Genomic DNA, 26560 nt, shown 5'->3' on the forward strand with positions numbered 1-26560 from the left:
TTTCATGACGTGGTCCATCACTGGAGTCCCTTGGGACATCTTGGAGTTATGGATTTGACTGACCACATCTGAATGGGCGTGTGTCAACTGCCTGTTGAATAATTCAGCAAGCTTATCCATTTAGCCTCAGAGGTGCGTATATCCTTGACCGAATCCAGAACTGACTTTTCCAATGATCCTAGGATGTAAAGTGATGCCTTGGAATCCCTTTTGAGGAAATCCTGCATCTCTTCATTTGCCTCAAAATCATTTGGGTCGGGTTGAGGAGGTACTTGTTCATCGAGAACTGTGTATAGTCCTTCTGCAGTCAGGAGCAATTTAATGCTCTGGTACCAATCAACATAATTTGTACCATTTAATTTGTATTCGCTAATGAGTGTTAACAGGTTGGAATTAACGACAACATTTGAATAATAATCTACACATGTACAAGTAAAAACACATGCATATTAACAACCATTGATAAAAATTACAGCATACACATCAATGGTCTTTCATGATTTAGGTCTCCCTCATGACCCAAAAATTGAATTGGATACCTATAACCCTTGCATGCATAACTTACCCTGTCGGGAGTCATTATACACACTGTGGTAGTGTGGACTAAGCTGTCCGCCTCATGGGCTTCCAATATTTTTGGCCACCTGGGTGTCATACCCAGATCCTGTCGGCTGACATACACCCAAATCATGCATTTACCTATTGCATTAGTCAGAACCATGGAATCATGAAAGATGGTCCACTGTCGCAGTGCCCTCTCACTATCCATGTCCTAATGTATCTAGATAGAGGTAAATATAGATAACCATGTGATAACGAGCCTGGCAATGTCCTGTCGGCGTATGCTGGGTCATATCACACAATCTCTACATTTATCTTCAATAGGAGGCCATTGATATGTCTACTGACTTAGACTAGTCTATATCATACATGTATTATGATTAAAGAGGGATTAAGCAACTGTCACATACATATCATGGATGGAATAAAATAACATAATTAATCAACATTAATTAGAAGTGATTATGGGATGGCGGCATTTTTATCAGAAGCAATTAAAGAACCCTCCCAATAAAAATAAAACTATTAACTTTCTTTTAATTATGGGTGCATCAATCATGCCATGGATGCCATGCCTCGATCATCTCCTCCGCCTGATCACGTCTTCAAAGTAGGTGGCTTGCATCTCCATAAGCTTTGAGCGCCACATGTGGATCACCATCAACATGCCCTGAGAGTCCTAGCTCCTCTAAAATTACAATGAAAACCTAGGAAAAATATTCTCTACACTTTCCTTTCCATAATAAAGAAACCCCGCATGGAGAAACCAACCCACCATTTTGGGCTGCCCATGGGATAGAGTACATTTGTTTATAAAAAGGAAAGGGGGAGAGAGAGAAAGAGAGAGAAGCATCACATCCACCCATAATCCCAATGCATCACATACATCAAATTACCATCCATTTTATTAGAATGCCATTCCCATAATCATATTATAACGCAACATCATGCATGGGCATTAGCAAGTAACCAAAAGCCATGGATTTCTTCAATTATTGAACCACCACATCACATGTGATAACATGTATCCGGCCCTTGATTAATTAAAATCACATTTTAATTGTAAGTGGGTGGAGAGAGAGATCTCTTCACCCATCTACTTCCTCCAAAAATAAAACAAAAATTAAAATTCTGTTTTGAAAAAGAAATACCCTTTTTTTTTATTATTTAAATCTGGAGGGTATTCAAAAAAGGTGCATGCAGCCTGCATAGGCAGGCCACGTGCGCCTGGTGCATAGCCCGCAAGTCACAGCCCCACGGGCAGCAGCTTGCAAGCCACCACTCGCAGGCAGCAGCGCACAGGCCGCGTGCGCGCAGCTTGTGCGTTGGCCGCTGCCAGTGCTTCTAGTCGCAAGGGCCAAGGGCAGGGGGCGTGTGCAGAGGCTTGGCAGCGTGCGTTCCACCCCCACATAATCATGATCATAAAATTTTAAAAAAAAAATTATTATCAACCCTACTTGGATACAATTCTTTCAATAATTGGAAAAACAAAACAAACACAAATCCATCATCACATGGACAAGTTGTTAAATCTAACAACCTTGTACCTACCCATGTGCACATGGGAAGGTTGTTACAACAACCACATAACCACCCATGTGCACATTCAATCAAGAATTTGAAACTTGCATCCCATACATGATAATTACATTAAACAATTAATTATATGATATTCATGGGTGAGAAAGGTGGCTCTGATACCACACTGTAGGTCAAACTACAGTCCATGGGATTAGGGCGGTTCACCTTGGTAAACCAATAAACTTTATACTTCAAGATCCCTGATTTAGGGAACTCCAGGATTGTCCCTAGAGAACCCTAGGGTTGCCCTAGGGCGCCCTAATCTGGCATAGGCACCCTGTTTTCAATTTTAGGGTTAACCACGGTCTCCCATGGTGCCTTACAGGAACCCTAATAGGGTTTGGTATGACAAACCAATGTCCAGTCCAATCATCTCTAATCCATCACATGGAAAGAGGGATCCATCCCATACCCGAATGTGCAGCGGAAACAAATCGATTCGGATTTCTTTCGCATCCCATAAATAATCAATAATTAAAATCAAGAGGAATTAATAACGAATTGCTAACCTGATGAGCCTCAAGTGTTGCTCCTCCAATAGACAGTGGTTCTTCCTCCAATGAGCACTCCAAGCAAACAGATCTGAACCTCCAATAGTGCAGCCAAGGTTCTTCAAGCCAATCTCAGATGCTCTTCAGTTCTTCAAGCACAGATCTAGGTTTCTAAAACCCTAACGCTCAATCACAGTAGAGAGCAACAAGAAGAAGAAGAAGAGATCACAAGAGAGAGAGGGGAGGACCAAAACACATCCAAGAGGGGGCAGGCAGAAAACGTGGAGACTGTGCGCCCCCTCTACGTTTTGGTCCCTTTATATAATAATCGGGTTTAATTAAAACCCTAGATGGATTCAAATAAAACCCCGTGAGAGTCTGACTCTCTCTCTTTGTTTGGCAGTTCTTTTTAAACTCAAAGTGCTTCTAATTGGTGAAGAAGCAGAATCTAATAGGGAATGATTTAATTAATTACTTTATTTAAATTTATGGATAATTATAATTAACACCATACCCATTAATTAAATAAAGAACCAATTATTTTAACAAATTCCAAATAACTCCCTACATGATAATTTATTATCATGTACAACTCCCCACTAATCAACACCATCATTATGGAATCTAGGGCATGTACACTTGTACTGCCAAACCCCATTCCATAGTACATGTCCATATAAGAATGTCTGTGCATCTGATCGGGTCCTGCAAAACTCGATAAAACACTTTATTCAAATAATTATATATAATCCATTATTTTATGTAAAATAGATTTTGCAAAAAACCATTTCTAAAACGGCATTGGATTCAGATTTCAATCCGACCATACACAGACAATCTCAATCTTGGTGTTCCCCAATCGGACAGTGGTGACCATGTTGAGTAACTCCTTCACTCACAAAGTGTTCACGCATTCTCAGAACACCGGCTTTGACTCACTTGAGTCTCAGTCATAGATGAACCAAAGAATGCGATCACACTTTGCAGCGACAGGGTTCCCTCAGGTAAAGGTTGTCGGTGACGCATGTCTATCCCTTCCTACATCTGGCAGTAATACATGAGGGAATCGACAAAGTAGATTCTTTGCCAATACACACATCAATCATGTGAGTATTCGCATTCGTACCTTGACATCACATGTCTAGGCATACCCAATGTGACGACCATATGATAAGGGTGTCCAGCCCAAACTCTAGTCGTGACTACCATTTTAAGCAAAACTTACGGACACATAATGCTCAAAAAGTTTATATCGCATGTGATAATATTAAATCAAAATGTATAAAAGTTCAATACAAAGTAAAACCGGATTGAACCGGACCGAACCGGGTTTGATAGACACACAAATACATCAGAAACCTTCCCCCTTTTCCCTTTTTCCTGATTATGTAGCCAAGGTTCCATGATTTTAAAAATGGTATAAGATCATGCATATTGGTTGATTCGTCTTGATATTTGTTTTACTTGATACCAATGCTTGCCCGATCCTATATCAGATGAATGGTTTTTAGGGATAAATTTTCCAATAGAATAATTTTTTATTAAAATTAAGGGAAAACTGTCCGATTTGATCTGATAGAGGGGCCACACAGCTTAGTAGCAATCCCTTCCCTATAAAGAAGACAAGTGGGGGAAAAAGATTAATTGCCATGACACCAATGTGCAGATTTTTACACACGTTTTCTCACATCCCCCATGGACCCCACTCACCTTCTCTTCATTAACCCCCTATTGGATGATTTGATTTCTACCGCACTTAACATTGTTTGGATCAGTCTCCCTTTCAAGAATTTGGCCTGCCTCTAGCGATCTGGCCTACTCTATTGCCTTTTTGTTTGATACAAATTCTGCTTGGTTTATGCATTTAAGGCATTGTTACCCTCTTGTTTGCCTGCCTAAGGAAGGGTACAACATTAATTCAATTATATTTTTTTTACAGAAATACTCATTCTATCGCTTCATTATATCTTCATCCCTTATTAATACTTTACCATCTTCACTTTTAATACATCTAACATGGTCAACATCTCTACATATCATTTCTCTTGCTTTAGCTATCCTAAAGATAGTTTTTTCCTCATCCTGTGTGTTTAAATTGTTGCAAAGATCATTATACTTCATTGTCTTTGATTCCCCACAATTTTCTTAGCTTCATTTCTAATAGATTTATACCTTTTTAGATCATCTACCTCCTTAGTTTTTTGCCATATCTTAAAACTAGCTTTTTTACACCAAGTTCAACCCCTTGGTATTTCTTTCATCTAGCATAACAGGAAATGTTTTTTAATGTCAATGATAAGGACATGGTCACCCAAGGAATCCAAAACATCATGTATGCAGAAGCACAAACACTGACAGTGTGTACTTCCTTTTCTCATAAAATAAAGATGGTAAAAGCTAAAATTTCTGAATGTATAGGCAACATTGCATTGATATATTGATGTAATGTTTAAGGATTGTGATTCAACATTTGGCAGGTCACCTAGAAAAAATAATCTGATGTGTATCGACTATCACATCTATGATCAGGGGATATGAGCACCAACCTACCTTCATTGCCCACTCAAAATTTGGAAAAAGAAAATAATTCCAAAAGAATTACTACTTACCCGATGTATGCTGTAATCTTTCGGAACTATTCTTGAATTACAAAAAAAGTTGTAAATAGAAAGCAGTCTGCAGGAAGCAACATGCAAGATCCTTGCCATCAAAGAAACTTATTCCATAATTGAAGAGTTGGACTTCATGGAATAGGCTACAACAGAATAAGATACAAGTACACAATTTATCTAATATTTTAACTGATTTGGACGTGCTTATTGGATCGAAAAAATGGTGATACTACACCAACTCAAAGCTATTCCATTCCAAAGCATTTGACAATGGATCAAAACCACCACATTTCCCGCCACTAAATACGTCACTAATCAAGACCCATGTGTGTGTTTATTGTACATATAAACAAGCAGCAGACTTCTGAAAAGCTTATGCTCTGAAATTTTGCTTCTCTTGTTGATAGCTTCTATTAAATTTCTGAGATTGGATCAGTCTTACTGTTCTCCAGGAAGCATTGTGTCCTCAGGAAGGTCGCAGAATGCATTACCCTGGATAAGAGTACATCATATTGCAAATTTTGTAATGTGTTACCTTGATTAGCCACCAAAGAAGGTGATCTTCTAGGATCTTTATAACCACACTTGTGCCCAAATTACTTACCTCCCCTGTAAGATGAGCCACACATCTCTTCTCAGCAAGTAACTCAGCTTCAGACTGCAATATATTGGCAGAGTTGCATCACATGTCAGATGAATGACACATGCTGGTAGTACATTGGTAATGAGTTGTTCATAAAGCAAACCTTTTTTATACGCTCACGGAGGAAGTCATCAATGATCACATCTTTTGCAAGCTCGTAATCACCATTTCCCTGAAAATTAAAGGTAATTGATGGGAGTACCTTAAATGTACTTAAGCAAAAGAAACATCATTAGTAATTAATGACCAAGCACAGAACTCACATCTGATCTGCATGGCATACTGAAAACAATATCCTCTGCAATACCATATGGATTTCCATTGGTATAAACCTGGAAGTGCACAGTAAAATGTAAGATTGGACATTTATCTATCTCCCAAATTCTGAATTTTATCAATATCTTCCAAATTTTAGGACAGTCAAATGGTGTGAAAGGTGGGACCTGGAGTAAATGAAGAACCATGTTTCTGGCTATCTTAAAATATAAGAACTTGAAGCTGGAATTTACCTTAGCCGTCCTCTTTATCTTTCCCAGAACAAGAAATATCTTTCAAAGTGGGAAGTAGAAAGAAATGAAAATAAACCATATTAAGAGCACTAAATGGATGACATGCCAGTAATTACGTTGGTTTGGATTTATCATTTTGGGCCATTGTCGTGAGCATTGAGCTAAAAATTATTTCCTTTCTTGGTTTAAGTGTTTAACATGAAGTGAAATATTTTGCTAGAGCAGTTGGTTCGTGACACACCCCCCCCCCCCAAAAAAAAGAGAAAAAGATATGCATAACACAACATGCTTATGTATTCAATATTGAGAACCCTAAAAGTTCTGAAAAACATGAACTCACCCCTGAAGAAAACCAATCATCCTTTGGCGTCGGAGTAACGAGGGACTTTATGGCATCAACTATTGATACAGCAGTTGATGCGGCTGAAGATCTTCCCCATTTTTTAATCAGCACACCCCCTCGCTGCAAAACCATTGTTTCTCTGCCTCTAGTAATTGAGAGTTTAAATGCAACCAGATTTGGCAATTAAAGTCTTGAGCAGTCCTATTCTAAAACATTTACCTTCTGGACCTTCTCGGTGAACTCTTTCTTTAACCAATCAGTGTCCTTTATAACTTCTTTCACAGGAATACCATTGATTCTTGCATTCAAAAAATCTGGAACCTATATAAATTTTAAAAAATAAATTTAATTCAAGAGAGTCCCAAGTGGACATTTCTTACATATTTGCACATTCTCTACAGAACCTATCCAGTAACCTGAGTAGTGGAATGATTTCCCCAAATTGTCATATTTGACACTTTGTCATAAAACACACCTGCTTTAAGGGCAAGCTGCACAAAACATACCAATGTATGGTATAACATTTCATTTATTTTTATAGTGATAATCATAATTGAAAAACATCACCAGAAGAACATCTTCATCGACAATGCCTACCTGACACTTGGCTCTATTCTCATCCAACCTAGTCAAAGCATGGAAGTTCCTTGCAGGTATATTTGGTGCATTTTTCAAACAAATAAGAGCGCTGCACAGGAAATCAAATCAGATCTTTGAATAAGAATCAACGAATTGGAAAATCACATTTCAAGATTTTTTCCTTACTTTGTATTGCAAGGGTTGCCGACGACTATCACTTTAACATTAAGGGATGCAACGGCATTGAGTGCTTTTCCCTAGATTAACAACCAAAGGATTGAGGAATATATAACAAACAGTGAGTGAGGTAAATGCAAGTTATGACTTAAATATAAGTTATGATTGATAGGAGAGGTCTACAAAAGAACCTGTTCAGCAAATATCTGCCCATTTATGTCTAATAAGCCAGCTCGTTCCATTCCAGGACCTCGAGGCTTTGCTCCAATTAGAAGAGCCCATTCTACATCCTGGAACACCTCGTAAGGATCAATGCTGATACTTACTTCCCTTAGAAGAGGATATAAGGAGTCCTCTAGTTCCATGGCAACTCCTGCACAGGGCAACACAACATTGAAGTGCTTGAAGAAATGACATTCACCATTCCAAGAAATCATAATTTCAAGCTCAACTAATGGGCTCAGATTGGCTACACAATAATGAAGAAATTTTAGAAATCTACATAAGGTTTGCATACATACTTGTTTCTTACCTTATTTTTTTGGGCTCCTATTTTTGTTCTACTCTTCTAAATAGTGATAAAGATTGCCTTCTAAATTAAGAAATAAATATAGTGGATTAATTCGTAAAAAAAAAAAATTCAATTTAATTGCTTTTGTAATGACCCAAAATTAATAGTGCACTGGCTTAGGGATTTTAGAGGACAGATTACGATCTATGTATTTTGCATTGGAGGGGGGTGGTCTTAGACAAGCATTGCTATCATGTGTGTGTGTATCCTCTTTTTGGATGAGTGATGTAGCAATTCTGACCGTCGAATGTTTAGGAAATGATGTAAATTGGCCACATGTCAAGTTTCAGATTGAGATTTAATATATCCTCACATCTGTAGGCATACCCTAGCCGACCCCATTAAGTTGGGATAAGACTGAGTTTGTTGTTGTTGTATCTGTAGGCATACCCTCCCGTGTATGTCCATGCACCCATGATAGTCCCATGGTACTCCCTACTTTTTTCAGTACCTTGTTTTGCCACTTGGCAAACCGCATTAGGCTGAAATTTGACATGCAAGTACAGGACATTGGAGTCAACCTGTACACAGATTTCAACCCAACTGACCTGCCACGGCATGCAGATCTACTTCAGGGTGAGGGCGTGCTGAGCCCCCGCTCCCATGTTTCTAAACTAGTTAGCAGTTATATATTTTCATGTTTTGTTCCTACTAACTAGCAAATTTCTATATTTTACTGTATAGCTTTAATGGTGTATCTCTAAATCAAAAAAATATTTCTTTCTGTGATATGCGCTTATTAGGTCTTGTTTATAAATTACTCTCTTAATTGATTGTCATATCATTGTGTCCATTATATCATTTACATGCTACCTTTTCAGAAAATGTAACTCATACGGGAAAAAAAAAACTGATGTAGTTCAACAAAATTATCCAACTTCAAAAAGCCATACCTTCAAGAGCTTGGAATGACCTTTCAGACCCCAATAATTTCAAGGCAATGGGTTGATCTGGCCCAAAAACCTCACCAGATGCAAGCTGACAAAGTGTCTAAGTTAGATTCAAACTCTGAAATGGGTATTGTGAAGTGTAAGAATATAGAGAAAATGTGTGTGTCCTTGTTCAATAAATCTATATTTCAGGGTTTATTTTTTCCTTTAAATTTTTTAAAAAGCTCTTTTAGGGTTGTGAGTCAAAATTACATTTTGTTGATCAGATGGTTTAAGTTTGCAATAGCAGTTCAATAGCAAAAAGAGAGTGGATCATCTTTGAGGAATTAAGGAATTGGATAGAAGTCTGATGTTCACTAGAGCAAGCCAGGTAATGTTCCTATAAGACTAGTAAGTATTTGTTACATGAATATGGAACCAAATGAGTACTAATTCATTGAACTGAGGAAAATAAGTACAGAGTTATTATGAATTTATGAGATGGACAGTAGTCATTGGTATCAGTAATTGGGCTCACCACTGTGAAGCAACAACATATTCCATCATTATGTAAGAACAGTTTCTATAAGAAGCTAAAACGATGTAGCAAGCAGGTATCTGCTCATCAATAAGCATCCAATGCTCTATCAAACTCAATTAACATCACTAATGAATCAAGCTACTATCTTGATCAAATGTCTGGCTTGGGAAAGTGTGTTTCCATATTTGTAGCAATTTTTTTTTTTTTTTTTATCTCGATAATATGGTGCATTTCTCTCTCAAAACATATACTGAATTCATCCAACACATTAGTACTTTCTGATCCTATGATGCAATAAAACCATGCGAACTAGGTCTTCAGGTTTTCCTTTTTGAGATTTCTTGGAAGTCCATATGTTAATGAATATGCTTTGTTATTGATTGGGGATTGTACAACAGTTTTATGTTGATCAACAGTCAGGTATGGATCCTCTCATATTTGACAGAAACAATGCTTCCACTCTTGAAAATCAATCTCCAATTTCATCCATAAAAAAGAAAGGGCTCTTCTTGAATATTGTGAATGGGATTAGTATTATGTTGTGAAACGATACTTGTTACAGAAAACTATAATGAGAACTTAGGGATTGCCATCGAGTCTTAATAACTTACGAACATAGATAGCTCAATTAAAAAGAATTCCTTACTTTGAAAAGCAGATGATTAGATATCATTCCAGCAGCACCCGAAACTGCGACTTTAATTAAGCTCTTCCATGATTTTGTCTCCTCTTCCTGTAATGAGAATTAAACACAAATGCATTAGCTCTAGATAACATCAATTTAAACAATCAAAAGATGGGAACGAGAGTAATTTTCTGGGAACATAACTGCAATAAAACAATTTCATGGAATCCGAACATATATGCTTCCCATAAGCGACAAAAGTACTATCAGAATTAGAAAAAAAAATTGTCTTCCTCATTCGAATGTCCCGTCTCAGAAACTGTGAGAGGGTTCATCTGCATTGCACATACCACCCCACGTCCACCCCCACCCCAAAAAAAAAAAAAACACTAATGGTACAGAAGACTAGAACTTCTTGAGCAGTTATCATGGTTCTCTTGCACATAATGAAGAGTCACAAAAAGGTGAGTTTTGGGTGGGACTTGGGAGGGATGAACAGCTATTAATAATATGTTTGGTTTTGCTGGAGTTATGCTGAGATTTAAACATTTATAAAAATGTGAAGTTGAGATTTGTTAATAACTCAAAATCCACTGTTTTGTTTTTAATGTTCAATCACAGCATGGTACCTAGCAATCGTGGCTGGTAAGATCCCTGTTCTATCATTCCCATCTATCTAGGGGCATAACTACTATTTGATCACTATTATTGACATCTTCTCAACTTCAATAGCCCACATCCTTTTTGGCCTTCTGTTGTCCTTGTAGATCCTTTAACTTGCACCTTCCTGCTCATTTGCAATGGTGAAGTACTGATCTTGTTGAACACGACCAAACAATCGTAACTGACTTCCCCTCGTCTTTTCAGCTATTGATTGGAGATCTGTCAACCTAAGTACGCCTATGAATAGAGTTGAATGGTGAAAGAAGATTCGTGTAGCAGACCCTATTTAGTTAGAATAAGGCATTGCCGAGATAATTTTAATTTTGGGGGGGGGGGGGGGGGGAGAGTATAAAAAATGATATCACCCATTTTTTTATTTTATTTGATAGAAAAACAATTTTCAGGCCATTTTTTTTGAGGAAGTTGGAGGGGGGGGGGTGTGTGGAGAATAGAAGTGACTACCAATTTAGATGTGTCAATGTTGTCCTAGCTTCATGTTGCAAACCCGGTCAGGTGCTTCAAAATTTCTACATGCACCTAATGCTAGCAAATCAATGGTAGAAACTTCAATTATTAATCAAGACCTAGATCCTGAAACCCATTTTCATGCATCTAATCCAAAGGAATTAGTTTTGGTGTACTATTATAAACCATCACCAAGAAAAGTGCTTTTTCTTGCAAAGTTGAGATCATGGGTACGACACCAGTTATCTGGTAGAGAACTTATCAGTGTAGTTCATTCTAGGGACGTGGTGAATTTATGTATGAGACTTCATCCACTACTTCTCCCTGAAACTAGAACTTAGGTTCCCAATTAATGCCTCATCTTACGTTCTTCACAAAAGAAAATGTAAAGGGGAAAAAAAAAAGACAGTGAAAATATCCTACAAAAGAAGCAGAAAGAAAGGGTAAAGTAAAATTGAAGTAGATTACAGCTCTGAGATCGTAAGTGAGGCAGAAGACCCCATAGCAGTCGTTTTTATTAGCCTCGTTAACCTGTGGAGTGACCGGTGCCTGTACTTGGCTGAGATGGAACAGAGATAATAACATGTAAGAAGTAGAGAAGTAGAATTTAACAATTGAAAGGAGAAGATATAGTAAAGGAATCCAATCGAATAAAAAATAAAAACCAAACAATTACCTGGGTGCAATAGAACAGAGCACTTTGGCATTGCGGGCTCGTGAAGGCGCCCGCAACTCAATACGACGGTGGTTATAGAAACGTGTTGATGAGGATGATAAAGAGAATTGAGAGGTTAGAAACCAAGATTCTGTGCGTGAAGCTGAGAATTCTGCTACCGCCATGGCAATCGAGAGAGAGAGAGGGTAGAGAGTAGAGAGGCTCTGTTTATTTGGAGGGAGAAGAGTAAAGAACAACAAAGAAATATAGCAGAAGAGATAGTGATTCTGTATACTTTTGAAATAACGAGTATAAGGCCAACCAGAGGACACGTGTCACGACAACATGATCCAAATGACCACTACAAGTTGTTGGTATTTGGGCCTGGGTTGAATTCAGCCTGCTAAGGGTTTGGCCCATTTCTCTGAGCCTCTACTGTTTCCCCTTCCATTTCAAGCCGAACCCACCCACCACAACCGATTGCCCGCCCAAACCGGTCCAAATCCACTCTTTAATATATTTTTTTGGGGAAAAAAAGTCGACATGACACCATAGTGTAATTTCCCTCTCACATGGGTTAGCTTGTCATTTTCTCTCTCATGTGGATGATACCTATTTTAGGACACTCATTTGGGTGCTGTGTAGATTCCTCCCCATACTGGTAGCATGGGAACTCAAAGGGAAAAGGTTGTCTGAGTTGTTGGACTGGATATGTTAGCACCTTCTGTGTCTATCTCTCTCCTTCTCAGATAAAATAACCTCATTTCCCTTCCATGTACGAAATTGTTTTGTTGCGTATCAACTCCCCTATGTTGCTTGTTCAGAGAACTCTTTCCCATTATTTTATTGGGCTAAATGTTCTCTGTTTCGGGGGTGCAGGCTGCACCCAGACACATGGGATGGACGAAATGACCACCTTGCCCCTCTGAATGGCAGGCCCATGTGTTTGGGCACAGGCTGCGCTGCGACACAGAGAACATCAGCCCATTTTATTGTTATAATAAGATTCATTAAGATTTAGGCTGCATTTGGTGTGCGTTTTAGGTCATTTCGCATTCAGAGATGATAAAATTAAATCTCTTTTTTTCATCTCTGAATGTAAAAATCGACCTAGAATGCATTCTGGATCAAGAACATGTTCTGGATTGTAAAAAAAATGTTCTTAGGTAAACATTCCATTCTCTAATCATTGGAAAAGCGGCCAAGAATATTACAGCCCATTCTAGAATGTGATTTTTCCTCATTCAACATTTCCATTCTCCAGCTTGAGTCACCCCTACCGATCCATGACATCAACGCTCTTATTTTTCCTACAAAAACTCAATAGGGGTGCAAGTTTGCATGACGGTCCGAGCCTGCCTTGACCCGTCCTGAGCTCGAATAAGGCCTGGGTTGAGATACCTTGGCCCCGAGGGTGGGTCAGGGTTGGGAATTTCTGGCCCTGAGTTAGGGTTGGGTTGGGCCAGGGTTGAGGCCTCAAGCTGCGCCCAGCCCGGCCTGACCCTGTCTTCTTTTTCTTATTATTATTTTTTTCTTCTTCTTGCTCTTTCTCTTCTTTCTTTCTTTCTTCCTCTAGAGCCACCTTGATTCGGGATGTCAAAATATCAACCAGATTAGAAATTTCTTCTTCTTCTTCGCAACGTAGTCAACCCATGCATCTCCCTTCACCCCATGGCTAGGGTCAATCAGGATCAACCCGACCCGATCTTGAGGGCGGATCAGGATTGGATTTTTTTAGCCTTGAGTTAGGGTCAGGTCGGGCCAGACCTAGGCCCAGCTAAGGGGACTCAGTGTTGAGTTGGGGTTTTAAAAGGCCCGACCCAATCCGACCCTATTGTAGCCCTAAAACCCAAATTATAATTGCATATTGAGTGCGATTTTTCCCATTCAATCTTGATCTCGCGGTTGAGGAGTTTGAAGTTGGAGTGCATTGCACGATCTCCATTGAGGCAATAGAGAGTAGAGATGCGAAAACTTGCAAACAAAACCTCAGAAGCTGCCAAAACGCTATTTGTCACTTTCAGCTGCATTGCCACTCCACTAACACATCACTTGTCAGTTGTCACTATGCTAACATTGCATTGTAACTATACTACCTAATGTACAACTGCCACTATAACCTGTACTGTGCTTGCCTTTTATCATGGTACCCACTGACTACACTCTTATCATTTGTATTCTATAGACTATAACTGCTCTGTCCATGTTACACTGCTACATTGAACATATATTCACGACTGTGTAAGTCTGTCACACTGACAGTCTTTCACACCATGATATGTGTTGATCCTAATTGCGTTGATAATAATGACAATACCAATTATCATAATCTCAACAAATATATTATATATTATATATTATATAATATAATATAAAAAAATTATCAATGCTACCTCTGACATTTACCTATATTTTAAGACACACCCACTAAAGATCATAATGTCAATCGTTACCCATTTTTGAATAGTGTTAACATATGGATTTTCTTTGGCCAATATACCGTTACACTAAAAACATAAAAAAAATCTATTCCTACATCGTTTCTTACCTTTGGAGACTTCAAAACTAGCATACACTCGCCCCATCCCTTCCCCTGCTACCTGACGAGCTTCTCTACCCCACCCATGTCTGGCCACTCTAAGTCATTCTATACTTTCCATTCTATCGATCTCTCTCTTCTCACACACACTGTACTCCCCTTCCCCTGTACTTTGGGCATACGCCACACACTCACCCCACTCCCTTCCCCTGCTACCTGAACTCACACACACACACACAGTCTATGGCTGTGCACACATAACACTACTAGACCTGCAATCTCAAACATATCCTCCAGTTCAAATATAAGTTGATCGTACCCTTCCAATGCAGTCAAGTCAACAGCCCGACCAACAATAGTCCCTTGCATTTGAACCTTCAGAATCACAAATCCACTTTCTGTGGACAAATTATCAGATGAATGATACTATTGTGCTTCCTAATTAAAATCTATACTTCATGACCTCTTTCTAAATAAAATCTGTGTTCATCATGCACCTTTGATTATCAAACAACAGGTTTTAACATACCTTGATACGACTCCTGGTGGAAGAACTACAGTAACTCTGCTTGCTTTGACTCCCCTTTGGTGACACCTGTACCAACCATTGTTTATGTTCCTTCGAGACCTTTGAGCTAGAGGTCCGATTTTTGGTCTGAATCAGCTCCAGAACCAGCCAGTGGGGTCAATCCATCAATGGTTGCACTGGATACACTCATGGGACATGATGGTGTCTTCTCTGTAGAACCCGGGATATCTGGTATATTTACCAGATCGATCCCAAACAACCGGTAACCACTTGCCATCTCAGATTTCTTCCTTCCGTCAACAGGATCAACCATTAAATTGTTGCTTAGCTTCGACGTGTCCAGGGTAGAAAAACCTGGGCGAAACGAACATGAAATACCAGTAAACAGAGGAAATGGGGCATCTCCTGTACTCGCCGGAGTGAGGAAGATGGTGGTCGGTTGACGCTGGGCCGGTTTATCATCGGACTATGTCTCTTCTTCAGAAGACGGTAGGTACGTTGCAGTGGATTCTCAAGGTTGTCACCGCGTGTGAGGAAGAAAAAGGCCGGGGTTTGTGGGTGTTTTAATTGCGAGGGTAGTTTAGGTACTTCACCTACTAAGAAGGGTAAAATTGTCTTTTAAAAAATATTTAATAGCTAACATCATCACTTAACAGCTCTTAACTAACGGTAGGGGGTCACTGTGGAATTAGTTTGGTAAAACAGGGGGTGGCACTGATATTATGGTAGTTAGTGGGTATGCCTTAAAATATAGGCAAACGTCAGGGGGTCGCGTTGATAATTTCTCTATAATATAATATATAGGTACTCATACGTGTGTGTGGGCGTGTGTGTGTGTGTGTGTGAGAGAGAGAGAGAGAGAGAGAGAGAGGCAAAAGGAAAGTGCACATGTTCATTAATGCATGATACTTGCATAAATGGCTAAAAATGACTTTTTGCCATGATAGATAAATGGGTCTTGATCCTATTATGGTTTTTCTATTAGTTTGATTTATATTAAATAGAAATAGGGTCCATAAATGACATCAAACACCAGCAAAAACATTGCGTCAGAAAACAAAAATAAAAATGATACCAAAGAGAGCCCATGAAAACGTTTCAACAAATATTTATGAAAACAATATATCAATAATCATTAAATTATATAAATTTCAAAATAACAACAATAACTTCAGCCTTATCCAACCTTAGTGGGGTCAGCTACATGGATCCAAACAAAATAAGGTAGGGAAAACTGAGGTTTAAACAAAAGAGGAATGAGTAATGAGATGGGAAATGAAAAATGAAAAATGACATACGAAACCTGGAAAATAAAAAGTTAACAAAAGATGAAAGTAAGGGGAGGCACAACCCAGCTAGCCTGCAAGATCTCAGCTAAATGGGGTCTAGTACATGGATTCTTGCTCTCCAATACGCTCTATCCGAGGTCATATTTGGTACAAGACCTAGACTATGCATGCCCTATTGCCCTTCCTCATCACTTCTCTTATGGTCATTTTAGGTCTGCCCCTTCCTCTTTTAGTTCTTTTTATCGGGATCATATCGCTCCTCCTTACTGGGAAGTCCCTAGGCCTCCATTGAACATGACCATACCCTAGGCGCACCAACGGTTAATATCTCTATGACTATAAATTTCAAAATATTTTACCAAAATGTCACTGGATCCGGATTTATGTCCAATCAATTACAAACTTCCTCTTTCCTTGATATTCTTCCAATTAGGACAATGGATACCATGTTGGGTATCTCTTTTTAATACGACAATAGTATGAATCAAATACACCAATATAGTCATAGAGACATCAACCATTGGTGCATCTAAACCCGCACAATGCGTAACCACACCAATATGGACCTTTCAGGTCAAGGGACCAACCGTACATTACCAATGAAAATTCCATTCTAATCAAACCGATAGTAACCTACATGTGAAATCCTTGTATGATATAGTTTAATGTACACATCATATGTACACTTGCACTTGTGCGTTGAAATCTCAATTTCAAAGTACACATAGTGCGGTGACCATATGAACGGAATGTCTAATCTCGTCCCTAGTTGTGAACCATTTTAAGTTAAAACCTAAGACTACCAAAGACTATTATTATGTTATGCAAATTAATTAATTTAATCTACACAAATGTGGATTCGATGGACGCGATTGTAGTTGGGCATCCTCAAGGCTAGTTTATAGTAGCCCTCCTTTACTCCTTAACCTTTTTAAAAGGATATTGTTAATCTCACATCATATATATGTGGAGGACTTAGCTTATATGCCAATATGAACACATACCAGGGGATTAGCATTAGGATGTTGGAAAAAGGAATTCGGTTACGAGTTGAATTTTGATTCCTACTAGGAAAATCCAGGAATAATTTAATAATTATCTCATCACTTAATACTAGGGTTTTGCACTATATAAAAATATGTTGTGAAAAACCATGAAACAACCTCTCATAATATTATTGAGGATTTCCATCGTTTCTAATCTCCTTCTCTATCAATCTGTGATCATGGTTTTGGCAAAAATCCAATTGATTGTGGAGGAGCGAGCTTGCATTAAAGGGAACGCAAAGTTGTACGTGTGTGTGAGACTTATTACGAAAGGGCTAAGATCACGTGGAGGCTGCTTTGCGCTTGTGAAATTTCATGTAACAATTAAAACCCTAAGTTTCGTTATGAGATTTGAATAATTTATCCATCAGTTGCAACGATTCCAATTCGCTTCCGCCGAATTGTACTCGCGATTCTAACACAGGATCCCATAAAATAAAGGAGTGGAAAATAAAAAAGAATTTTCTGAGTTTTAATTGGCCTGTACTGTTCATTAGGTATACTTATAAATACCAAAAATTAATCAACCCCAACATATTAGAAGCATAGAAAATTAAAAGCCCTCACATAATCCACCTCCCAACAAAAAATGTAGTGTCTCATTTTGTTCTTGAGTTGAAGTTTTATCTTCTTAATCCTCTCGTATTAATCTAGTTATATTTTTTTTGCTCTTCCCAAAACCTTGAAATTGAATTTTTAATAGAGTCATGTACCTTTGATGAATTACACCGGAAATAAAATTCAATTTTCAACAACATTGAGCTTTTAATTTAATTATACTGTCATACAGATGATATACACAATATGTACTCACTCAAACCAGTTCTTGAATATTCATCCAAAGCAAAATAACCAACTCTTGCTCTTAATTTCAAACATTTTGTGAAACTAATGGATTACAAGTAATAATAACCACACCATTCTTCTACCCAAAAAAAGAAAAAAAACCCACACCATTCTTGACCAAAATTAACCAGCAAACATGAGCGATTAATAACAAATCAAACAAGATTCTTGGGGGGAGAAGTATAAATATAAATATAAATATAAATGATGAGGTGGTGAATGGAGGCTGCCTCTCTGCTTAATTTTTTAAACGAGTACGTATTACGTAGATCGATCAATGATGATATGAGATTGGATCGATCGATGACTACCTAAAGTTCTTGCCTTCGAAGGTTTGGCCGTACTGCCAGTTACGTGGGGTAATGTGCCAGGAGGTGGAGGTCCTACCGTCGCTAGCCACGACTCGGAAGGTGAGTGACTCGCCCGCCAAAACGGTACCGGTTTGCCAGTTTTGACCCCAGTTGCGTGTCATTTGTGTCCATGGCACTTTGTCACCTTTCACTTGCACACTCTTGATGTCTCCTGCGCCTCCCACATTCCATACCAGAACCAGCGTGAAGTATTGACTCCCTCCTATGGTGAACTTAATCCCTCCTTTCTTCTGGCAAGGCACCCTGACATGCATGCAGCCACGTTATATATATATGTAAAAACCATTTTTTAATTAATTAGTTAGAAAATGTGGGTTGAATTGACAAGGAAAGGGAAGGAAAAGAAATAATGGAATATGTATTTTGTAATACGGCAAGATTTGGTAGGAGAGAGAGAGGAAATGGAGTTGGGGTGGGATTCGAGGCCGACTAATGTTTTCATTCTCGTATGCCTGGATGCCATCCAGATGGAATCTACTCTTTTGGATTCTATGTCGATGGCATCCAGGCATACGAGAATGTTCTCGTACATGAATCTGAGCTGAGTTCGTGGGATTCTATATGGAAGAAAGAGGAAATGAGAGAGGAGGAGAGTGACAGACACAAAATGACTTTGAGGGTAGGAAAAAGTGAGTTGACACCACCAGACAAGAAAAAATATAATTAATAAATTTCCCACCCCACCCAATCAACACTCATATTTGTGAATTGTGACACTTTGTGGGAAACAAGTACAAGTTCTTCACCTCACCTAACTCAACACTCATATATGATATGGAGAAAAATTATCTCCTCCAGTTCCCCAGTGCCTCTAATGGGGGGGGGGGGGGGGAAGGGGGGAGGGGTTTGGACCCCACCAAGGCCAGAGTGTTTAGGCAGGGGTGGAATGGTCATTGCGCCCCCTTGTTAGGGGCATTGGGGAACTGGACCAGATAGGGAACTGGAGGCCGGGGATAAAGATCTATGATATGGAAGCTCCCCCTCCCCCTACCTTTATTTATTTTTCGTGCTCAACTTTGATTTTATTTTTGAAAGAATGTATAAAATCAAAGTTGCAGAAAATGATGATTTAATTACCTGCGATAATGAACGGGAATAATGCCGGCCTTGTATTCGGCAATCTGAAGGAAAGCAGCCTGGGCAAGATCAAAATGCTGGAGAGGTGGGTTACACCATCCTCCATTGTCGGCTGATAGGTAGTAGTTTGGTGGGCAAAGGTTGGTTGCAGTGACAAAGAGAGAAGGCTGCCCTGGCTTGCACCATTGGGGATCGTTCACACACTTGATCTCATAACATGCTCCGCATGTCGACCCCTTATTAAACATAGCTTCACTTAATGCTGCTGTTTGATACCCATACCCTTGGCTGTTCAAATCAGTATAACCGCAAGCACCCCCTACCATACAAATCCATTATTTCATTAATTTATATAATACATGCATGAAATAATTATTTTTATAAATAGAAAAGTAGTTCTCTGTTCAGGAGTGTGGCCTACGCCAGCACTTCCATGTGTCTATCTCTCTTCTCCTCAAAACAAGGGAGCAGAGGTGTCTATTCATATGGGGAGGCCATGCTCCCGGCCAAAGAATTGAACTTTCTCCCTGCAAATTTACTAAAGCTATGTTTGGTACGGTATACATTTTTTGAAACAGATTCTAAATCAAAAACGTATTTTGAAACCTGATTTTTCTTTAGACTCAGAATCTATTCCAAGAATGCATACACCAAACGTAACCTACCCATTGTTCCTTGGCCATCGCTGCCTCCGTAGAAGGTAGCATGAGCCATTTGCCAGGGTCCAGGCTTGAACCGAGGTTTGTGGTTCTTGTGATGGAGCAAAGGTGCATGGTGAGCATGATTGGCAGGTCGCCAAGGTGCACGGTGGCCATTCAATTGGCGATGGTGGTTGCCCACAGCTTGGGCCTTGTGTAGGACAAGCGCTATCAGGATGAACAAGAATGACAAGAGGGTGCACCAAGGCGATGCCATTTTAGCAGAGGTTAAATTGATGATCGGAGGGAATTTGAATGGTCTTCACTGCTGGGTTTGAGACTTTTATATTAAAATTTGAAGGAAAGCTAGGTAGCTACATGCATGGGTTGCCTCTCTCTCTTGGTGGTTTAAATTGAATACGTACTATATCAGGCTTTGAGGTTTAGTTAGTTGGCCTGCAGAAAGAGAGGAATGGGGGCCATTGAATTATGCTGGTCTTGTGAAACGGCTCGTGGCTCTTTCTTGAGGCATTCTCTCTCGATACATACCCGAATTAGCTACCTTCAGACCGATGTCTTCTTTTGGTTATTTTTAACTTAATACGGTGTGCAAGGCCAGGACCAGTAGTTAACTAGTTACTAGTCTGGGGATTTCTTCATCGCACCCTACCCTCAAGTTAGAGATCGTCCAGCGCGGCAGCAGGCATAGACACTGGCCAGGCTGTGTGGCCCTGCATTAGAGGACGTAAGGAGAATCCAAATAGAGGTGGGATTTTTCACTTCATGGGGGCAAGACTGTCATTTTTCCTTTCTTATGTTTGATGTAGGCACACCATGTAGCCTGACAGCCTTCTTCATCCTTTCAACAAAAAATAAAAGGTAAAGTACACATACCCCCTGTAATACATCCAATATTCCTCGTACCCCCCTAAACTTCTGATAAGTCCACGTAACACCCCTCAATATTCCACGTACCACCCCTGCTTAACCCCCCTAATGCCATTTAAGTCCACAACAAGTGTTAAATACTAAAAAATGACCAAACTACCCTTTCTTCTATCTTTTCTAAAATTTGAAAAGACCTAATTACCCTGACTTATTTGTTAAAATTTGAAAATACCAAAATGCCCTCATCTTCCCCAAATCATTATCTTCTTTTACATACCAAATACCACCACCACCACCCACCATTAACACCATCACCACCGTGAAGCCCCACCTCCAACTCCTCCACGTCTACCACAGGAACCTACGAAGGAGAAAATCCTCCTCAAGATAGAATGGATCAATCTGGAATTTTAGGACCTGAATCACAACTCATAACCCTATGAAATCTAAGTTATAACCCAGCGAAACAGCCCTCGAATCATCAAAGAAAGCTATCTGTAATTGTTCCTGGCAGTAGAGCAGGAAGGAATCCAACCTGAAACTTGATTTTAGAACCCCCAACTCAGGCAACTTTCCGACCTCCGTGTACAATTTGAATCGCTCCAGGGTAAGTACACATATACCCAAATTTCAGCCCAAACTGATAGAACCCCAACGAGAAAAAAATGAAAATCTTTAATTTATTTGGCAAATCCAATCTGCTCATGCTCACAGACAACAAACCGGCCCCAAATACCCTCCAAAGTCAAGAATTACGGAACATTCTGATAATTTTTAGTTGTTCAACCCTCACACCAGTACCTATCTTCTACACCTCTCCCCCGTCGATGCTCAACCTGTTCTTGCTAAAACCAGAGCTCACCCCATCGTTTCCAGCAAACCAAGCCCCACTCTCTTCTCCCTCCTCTTTCCTCGACTTTCTCTAGATGGTCAGAGACAGGAATCCCAATTGAGTAAGAAAATTGAAAAAGCAAGGAAGAAAAGTTGGAGATTCGGATACACTTTGGTGAATTTTCTTCCACATCTGAAGAATTCATCGGAAGAGTAGTCGAGACAAGGTTCCTGCAAGTTAAAATTAGGAAGGCTACAGAGGTAATCAACAATCTCTTTGTTCCGCTTCTCCGTCCAACTGAGATTTTTATTTTTTTTTTCCAATTAAGTTTTGGAACTATTCTATGAAATCTTCTCTGATTGAATGAGAAAGAAATGATTTTGATTCCTATTGGTGTTGGAGGTGGGGCTTCACGGTGGTGAAGGTGTTAATGGTGGGTGGTGGTGGTAGTATTGGGTATGTAAAAGAAGACGATGATTTGGGGAAGATGAGGGCATTTTGATCTTTTTCAATTTTAGCAAATAGTTCAGGGCAATTAGGTCTTTTTAAATTTTACAAAAGATAGAACAAAAGGTAGTTTGATCATATTTTAGCATTTAACACTTGGTGTGGACTTAAATGGTATTAGGGGGGTAAAGCAGCGATGGTATGTGGAATATTGAGGGGTGGTACGTGGATTTATCAGAAGCTTAGGGGGTTACGAGGAATATTGGGAGCATTACAGGGGGTACGTGTACTTTACCCAAAAATAAAATGGGAAAAAGAATGCCACCCGGTCGTGCAAGACACGCCGGCCCTGCGCCCTGACACAAGGGTGCACGAAATGACCGCCACACCCCTGGTCATTTCTAGGGTTCCAGGGGGTGTGGCTGTCATTTCATACCCCTGTGTCAAGGCGCAGGGGCAACTTGTTTAGCGCAACCGGGTGACGTAATAAAATTTATGAAAATATTAAAAGAACATGGACTGCTGAAACACAAAGGAAAGTCACTTGCTCTTTAATTAGGCTTGATCTTGTATGATTTTTATTTCAATTTCACGGGGTAATTTCTATTTTGAAAATTGTTTGGTTCGATTTTCGTACCTTAGGACATGTGTAGCGCTGTGATTGGGCCTAGACATGGGCTCGTTCTTTAAGGGATAGTAGAGAGTCCAGAACAACTCATTGATATATTATTTCTTTTTCTTTTTCTTTTTTGTTTATTTATTTATTTATTTATTTATTTATTTATTTTTTCTTTTTTGTTTATTTTTTTTTTTTTTGTGTAAATGATATTTTAACAGAGGCCTAGGGACACTCAAGTAAGGAGGAGTGATATGCTCCTGATTGAAGGAGCTAAAAGAGTGTAGGGCAAGCCTAAAATGACCATAGGAGAAGTTGTGAGGAAGAATATGCATAGGTCTAGGTCTTGTACTTACTATGACCTCGGATAGAGCCTATTGGAGGGCAAGGATCGATGTAGCAGACCTCATTTACTTGAGATTCTCCTGACTTGTTGGGCTATGCCTCTCCTCTTTCCTCTTACTTTGATCTTTGATCTTTGATCTTTCTTTGTTCCTTTTTCTTTTTTAGTTTCCATCTCTCATTTGTCATTTGCCATTTTGCATTTCTCATCTCATTTCCAATCCCCCTTTTCTCCATCTCTTCATTACCCTTTTCCTTTTCGTTTTGGATCCACGTAGCCGACCCCATTAAGCTGGGAAAAGATTGTGTTTGTTGTTATTTTACACAAACTTTTCTCCATGTAAAGTTTTCATACTTTTTAATGCCCTAATTTGTATTTTACATTAAAATAAACAATGGAAAATTCTATTTTACAGGAAAATAAAATTTGAATTAAAACTCCTCACTCCCCTTATAGACCTTTGACTCCTTCAGTCCATGCAACTTGAGGGTCAACTCCTGATCGAGAACCCTAAGTTGAGTTTAAGACCTTGAGTTGGCAAACTATGATCATGAGGATAGCATCAACTGAAACTAACACACATGCCACCCAAGAGGCCAAGTAGGTAACAAATTAATCTAGGGCAGGGCAAGGGATGGAAAACATTTAATCACAGACCAACCATGTACAATCTAGATTGGTATTAATTCCAAAATGCAGAAAAATTTCGGTGGGTTGGGGAAATGCACTTGAGCTCAGAGCATGGCTAAGAATTGATACTACTTTAGTACTTTAATTTTTATTTAGGGAGGGGGAGGGGAGGATTTTAAACTCACAGATTTGTGAACCTCACAGCCAAATCACAAAGAAAAATAACTTTAATTTGGATTCCCCCTATTTTAGAGGATTCACAGTGCCCAGACTCCACCTGTGAGATTGGCAAAGACTTCTTTCCCCCTGTTAGGTTAATGCATTGCAACTTGAATGAAGTACCAACTACTTTTTTTTTTTTTGGGGAGGGGGGAAGGGGGGGGAGAAAAGTTTTTCTTTGCCTTCATTTTATTTATGGGAAAAAGTTTCTCATGCAACCAATATACCATACGCCTTCTCGCAATGGACTTTTTTATTATTAACTTTCTTCACCTCTAAACATGTGGGGTCCCATGTGAATAATACCGTTCTCTGTGCCACCATTGGTGTGGCGTGGGAGATCCCTCTCACACTGGGAGCATGGGGAACCTTCTCTCTTTATTCCTTTAGTTCCTACTTGACCCAATAAAACAAACTTATACTTGTAGGAAATCCTATGATATCCACCACGTCACTTCACAGGAAAAATTCTAAAATCAAAGAACAAGGGATATGATAACTCTATAATCGATGATTTAGCCAACGAGCTCCTGGGCATCCCTTTAGACCTCTAGCCTTAAGTTCTGCTTTTTGCGGGGATCAGCACCTGCAAAACTCAGTTATTAGTTTCAAGTTCTAAACTATAGTTTCTATTTAAACGCTGAGTTAAAGTTAATGTAAATCTACGAAATCCTGTAAAATTCAGTAAATGCAAATCCATGGGAATTATAAGGGTGTTAAAATAATATAGCTCTAGGAATTGCTACTATAAGAACCAAAACAAACATGGGACTGATTGCAAAAACAAGAAAAAGTGACTATTTATAATATGGCTTAGAAAGACACAGACATGTTGTTACCTATGATTGAAATTATTATATACACACAACTAATGTTTCTCTAACCCTAATTCATTCCTTCAAAGAAAAATACTAAGGCTCTGTCTAATTGCAAGTAAGGATGCAGGGCCTGGACTAGGGGATTCGGATTGGCCACTGCTGATCCTGATCTGATATCAAGTCAACTTGGACAAGTCTTGGCCAGGATCAGCCAAGTTAGGGCAAAACAGGGGGTAAACAGGGTAATATTGCAAGCAACCTGTATTGGATTAGGACTCAGATAGGTCCCACACGATCCCGAGTGGACTTAGCCAATATGCTGGAGAGGGTCCGGATCCTTAAATCCATGGTTGAAGAAAAGAGAAGTGAAAATTTTTAAAAAACAAGAGAATTTTCAATTCATGGCCAACCACAATTGTGTAATTCAACCCCCCAAAATTGCTAAATATGGTAACTAAATTTTACTTTATTTCTCAACCAAAGATTTAATATAGAGTATCACAAAGGGAGCACAAATCTATTTGAACTATTGAAAAAATTTGATTACATATTTAGTAAATTTCAAAGTTAATTATACAATCATGACTAGAAAAATATACATTTGGTTTTTTGTTTTAATTTCACTTTACTTATAACCAGACTGGGCCTACATGAAAATATAGCACAACATAAGTCTGTACTGGCCTTAAGATTCAAATCTAAAAAGATGTTACACTGAACAGCCAGCTTGTTAGGGAATTTGGTTATTTTGCAAGAATAGAAAACCCAATCAATATGTTTAGCGCGAAAATAAATTCGCCTGCCCCCCCCCCCCCCCCTATGTCACTAAATGAGAAACTCTCTTTCTAAACCAACATGAACTTAATCTGATCCTATCTTGACCTCCATTACAATGGATTGGAAAAAGATATTTGGCCATTTTGTAAAGTCAATGGACATTTTGTTCAATAAATTACAAGCTCCTTGAATCAACATGATCTTGTTTGGATCTCATTTGATCTCTGTTAGAATATGCTAACCACATTTTTGGTATTGATATCCCCTCTACTTGTGTTTCGTGCACTGCAAAATCCCTAAATTGCCAATGCAATGCTAACCAAATTATGTATTAAACTTTACTGCACCATCAATATATCAAGAGCATTTTTGCCATTTTCTATAGTAAATGGATCAGTATTGGGTACATTAGAACAGCACAAGGTATGTGGACCCTGAAGATGCTTACACTGCCATTCTTAATGCATGATATAATTTATTATGCTAATTATAGTGACAATTATTTTAAATTACTTATGTTGTATAAGGTTTTTCCTCATTTAGGCGAGGCACGAGGTCCAGATGGAGTCCCAATAGAAGTGTGGAAGAGCTTAGGAATCTGTGGTTTATCTTGGTTAATCAAGTTGTTTAATAAGATTATGAGCACAAGGAAATGCCAGATGAATGGAGGAGAAGCATTGTGGTTCCAATTTAGAAAAATAAAGGTGACATTCAGAGCAACAATAACTATAAAGGCATAAAACTAATGAGTCATACCATCTAGTTATAAG

At 39.0% G+C, this 26560-nt stretch overlaps 3 protein-coding genes across 5 annotated transcripts in view; all 3 read right to left on the bottom strand.

Annotated features, from left to right (window-relative positions):
* Positions 1 to 807: 807 nt before the first annotated feature.
* On the bottom strand, positions 808 to 12085 carry LOC122655837 (malate dehydrogenase [NADP], chloroplastic-like). Its single transcript, XM_043850199.1, has 16 exons — positions 11907 to 12085; positions 11699 to 11789; positions 10124 to 10210; positions 8961 to 9045; positions 7688 to 7869; positions 7506 to 7576; positions 7338 to 7428; positions 7157 to 7231; positions 6960 to 7061; positions 6738 to 6860; positions 6152 to 6220; positions 5992 to 6060; positions 5850 to 5903; positions 5676 to 5737; positions 3242 to 3248; positions 808 to 821 (listed from the first exon to the last, which is right to left on the bottom strand). Exons 1-14 carry the CDS (start codon positions 12068 to 12070, stop codon positions 5684 to 5686), a joined length of 1317 nt encoding a protein of 438 aa, XP_043706134.1. The 5' UTR covers positions 12071 to 12085; the 3' UTR covers positions 808 to 821; positions 3242 to 3248; positions 5676 to 5683.
* Positions 12086 to 18412: 6327 nt separating this feature from the next.
* LOC122655112 (expansin-A16-like) lies at positions 18413 to 24573 on the bottom strand (the record flags this gene model as incomplete). The annotated part of the gene is made up of 4 exons (XM_043849348.1): positions 18413 to 18748; positions 19583 to 19901; positions 20248 to 20431; positions 24502 to 24573. Coding segments are annotated over 4 exons (882 nt in total), but the record flags the coding sequence as incomplete, so codon positions are not given.
* The window catches only part of LOC122655572 (protein fluG), a 97509-nt gene continuing 90717 nt past the window's right edge, over positions 19769 to 26560 (bottom strand). Inside the window, exon 19 of one of the 3 annotated variants that reach the window (XM_043849788.1) lies at positions 19769 to 19901. The gene's annotated coding sequence lies outside the window, so the exon portion shown is untranslated. Of the gene's footprint in view, positions 19902 to 24682; positions 24782 to 25635; positions 25660 to 26560 lie in introns of those variants that run through there. The other 2 variants (XM_043849787.1, XM_043849789.1) reach the window with 2 other exon arrangements.

This window comes from Telopea speciosissima, chromosome 3 (assembly GCF_018873765.1).
Source record: "Telopea speciosissima isolate NSW1024214 ecotype Mountain lineage chromosome 3, Tspe_v1, whole genome shotgun sequence".
Classification (NCBI taxonomy): domain Eukaryota; kingdom Viridiplantae; phylum Streptophyta; class Magnoliopsida; order Proteales; family Proteaceae; genus Telopea; species Telopea speciosissima.